At 63.5% G+C, this 1,850-nt stretch overlaps 1 protein-coding gene across 5 annotated transcripts in view; it reads right to left on the reverse strand.

Annotated features, from left to right (window-relative positions):
• The window catches only part of CDK18 (cyclin-dependent kinase 18), a 23,350-nt gene that overhangs the window by 2,193 nt on the left and 19,307 nt on the right, over positions 1-1,850 (reverse strand). For all 5 annotated transcript variants that reach the window (XM_005885261.2, XM_014532580.1, XM_014532581.1 and 2 more), the window contains 5 exons: positions 1,718-1,815; positions 1,388-1,493; positions 1,245-1,287; positions 447-537; positions 60-137 (listed from right to left, as the gene is read on the reverse strand). In XM_005885261.2, the coding sequence (XP_005885323.1) occupies positions 60-137; positions 447-537; positions 1,245-1,287; positions 1,388-1,493; positions 1,718-1,815 (416 nt within the window). The remainder of the gene's footprint in view (positions 1-59; positions 138-446; positions 538-1,244; positions 1,288-1,387; positions 1,494-1,717; positions 1,816-1,850) is intronic.

The raw sequence follows: 1,850 nt of genomic DNA on the forward strand, positions 1-1,850 counted from the left end.
TGGCCTGTCTCCTCTACTAAGCGGGGTGGGGGAGGGGGGGGACGGCGCACAAGCCCTACCTGGCTGCTGGAAGGCCAGGCCCCGGCCGCCTGGGTCCTTCTGGAGCTGGATCTCCTTCAGGGAGAAGATGGAGGCAGCTGGAGGGGAGGACAGGGAGAGAGCTGGGCGGAGTCGGAGCCCCACACCCAGAGTGCATGGAGCTGGGAGCGCCCCCTGGCTGGGGAACCCCTTCAGTTAGGACTGTGCCTTTCAGGCAGAGTCTCGGACCCACAGTTGGGCCGTTTGCTCACAAATGAGAACCGAAGGAAGGGAAGCCCTGGCCCAAGGCTGTGCAGCTGGACCGAGGGCCTCTGGCCTTTTTGTTACAGCTCTTCTGCCCACACCTGCTGCCCCCTTTCCGGGTTCTGGGGTGCCCCTCCCCCTCCCCCCACCACCCTGCCACTCACTGTCTTGGAGCTGGTGCACACGCTCCCCCAGAGACCGGAAGTAGGGGTGGTTCAGGGCTGCCTCTGCTGATATGCGGCTCTTGGATTCATACTGAAAGCACAGGGGTGGGGTGGGTCCCGGCTGGCGGGATGCAGGGACCCCTTTGGGAAGCGGTCCCCCTAAGCTAAGCTAGATGCCCATGTGGGAGGGGCCCGCGTCCAAACTGAGAGGCCCTGGGGTCCACTGCCAGCTCCCAGCTCCAGCCCAACCCCAGGCAGCCTCAGCCCAGGGCCCACCAGCAGGAAAACGAGACACGGGACTTCGGGAGCGTGACCTCCTCTGGGGATGGAAATGCAGCCGCTAAAGCAACCGCGGTCACAACATTAATAGTAACAGCAACATGTCACACCAACAAGTACCCCCTTCTGTGTGCTTTAAGGATTAAAGACATGCCCCAGAGTAAGTGTGTTCCATAATCTCCATTTGGCCTCAGGGCCATCTTATAAAACATGGATGATCGATGGCACTTTGCGTGGAGGAGACGGAAGCACAGAGAAGGTCCGCAGCTTGCCCAAGCCACACAGCCACTCAGTGAGTTTGAATTGGGTTTTGGTTCTGAGTGCGCCCACTCCAAGTCAGCGGGGAAATCGTGCTTCTCTTGGGCCTGGGTGGGGGGATGGGGGGTGGACAGTGGCCGGAAAGGGGCAGTCCTGACGTATGAGCGGGTGAGCACAGAGGCGGGTGCCGGGCCGGGGTGGGGTCGTGGGCTTCAGCTGTCTTTGGCTGCCCGTTCCTGGCCCAGCGGCGGGCACACTCACCAGGAGAAGGCTGGTCAGGAGGTTGATGCCTTCGGAGTCCAACCTGCAGGAGGAAGGAGCTGGCACAGGCCTGGCCTGGGCGGAGTGGGAGGGAGGGACAGCCAGGACCACAGGCAGGAGAGGAGGCTGGGGAGGCAGGCTACCTGGGAACGTGGCTGATGAGCGGCTGGGGGAGGTACCGGGGGAAGTTGTAGGCGCGGAACTCAGACTGGCCCGTCACTCCGGGCCACGTCTCTTCTGTAGGGGTCCCTAGGGAGACAAAAAAGGGGTGGGGGGGCCTGGTGAGGGGCCAGGGACAAGGGCGACCTGGAGGGGTGCAATGTCAGGGAGGAGACAGAAAATGGCCAAGGCCCCTGAGTCCTCGCCCTGCTGTGAGCAGGCGCAGCGGCTCGTCCCGGTCCCTTTATGCGCTTGGGCGGGACAGAGTTCTGTCGCCCCCTGGTGGTCACATTGGGGGAGCGCAGGAGACTGACCGAGGAGTCGAAAGATGAGGTGCAGCTCCTCCTTCACCGTGGAGCCGGGGAAGAGGGGCCTGCCCGTGGCCATCTCGTAGTGAATGCAGCCCACGCCCCTGCGGGGAGCAACGGGCAGCGCGCGTCAGGGACG

Source organism: Myotis brandtii, unplaced genomic scaffold, assembly GCF_000412655.1.
Source record: "Myotis brandtii unplaced genomic scaffold, ASM41265v1 scaffold898, whole genome shotgun sequence".
NCBI classification, from domain to species: domain Eukaryota; kingdom Metazoa; phylum Chordata; class Mammalia; order Chiroptera; family Vespertilionidae; genus Myotis; species Myotis brandtii.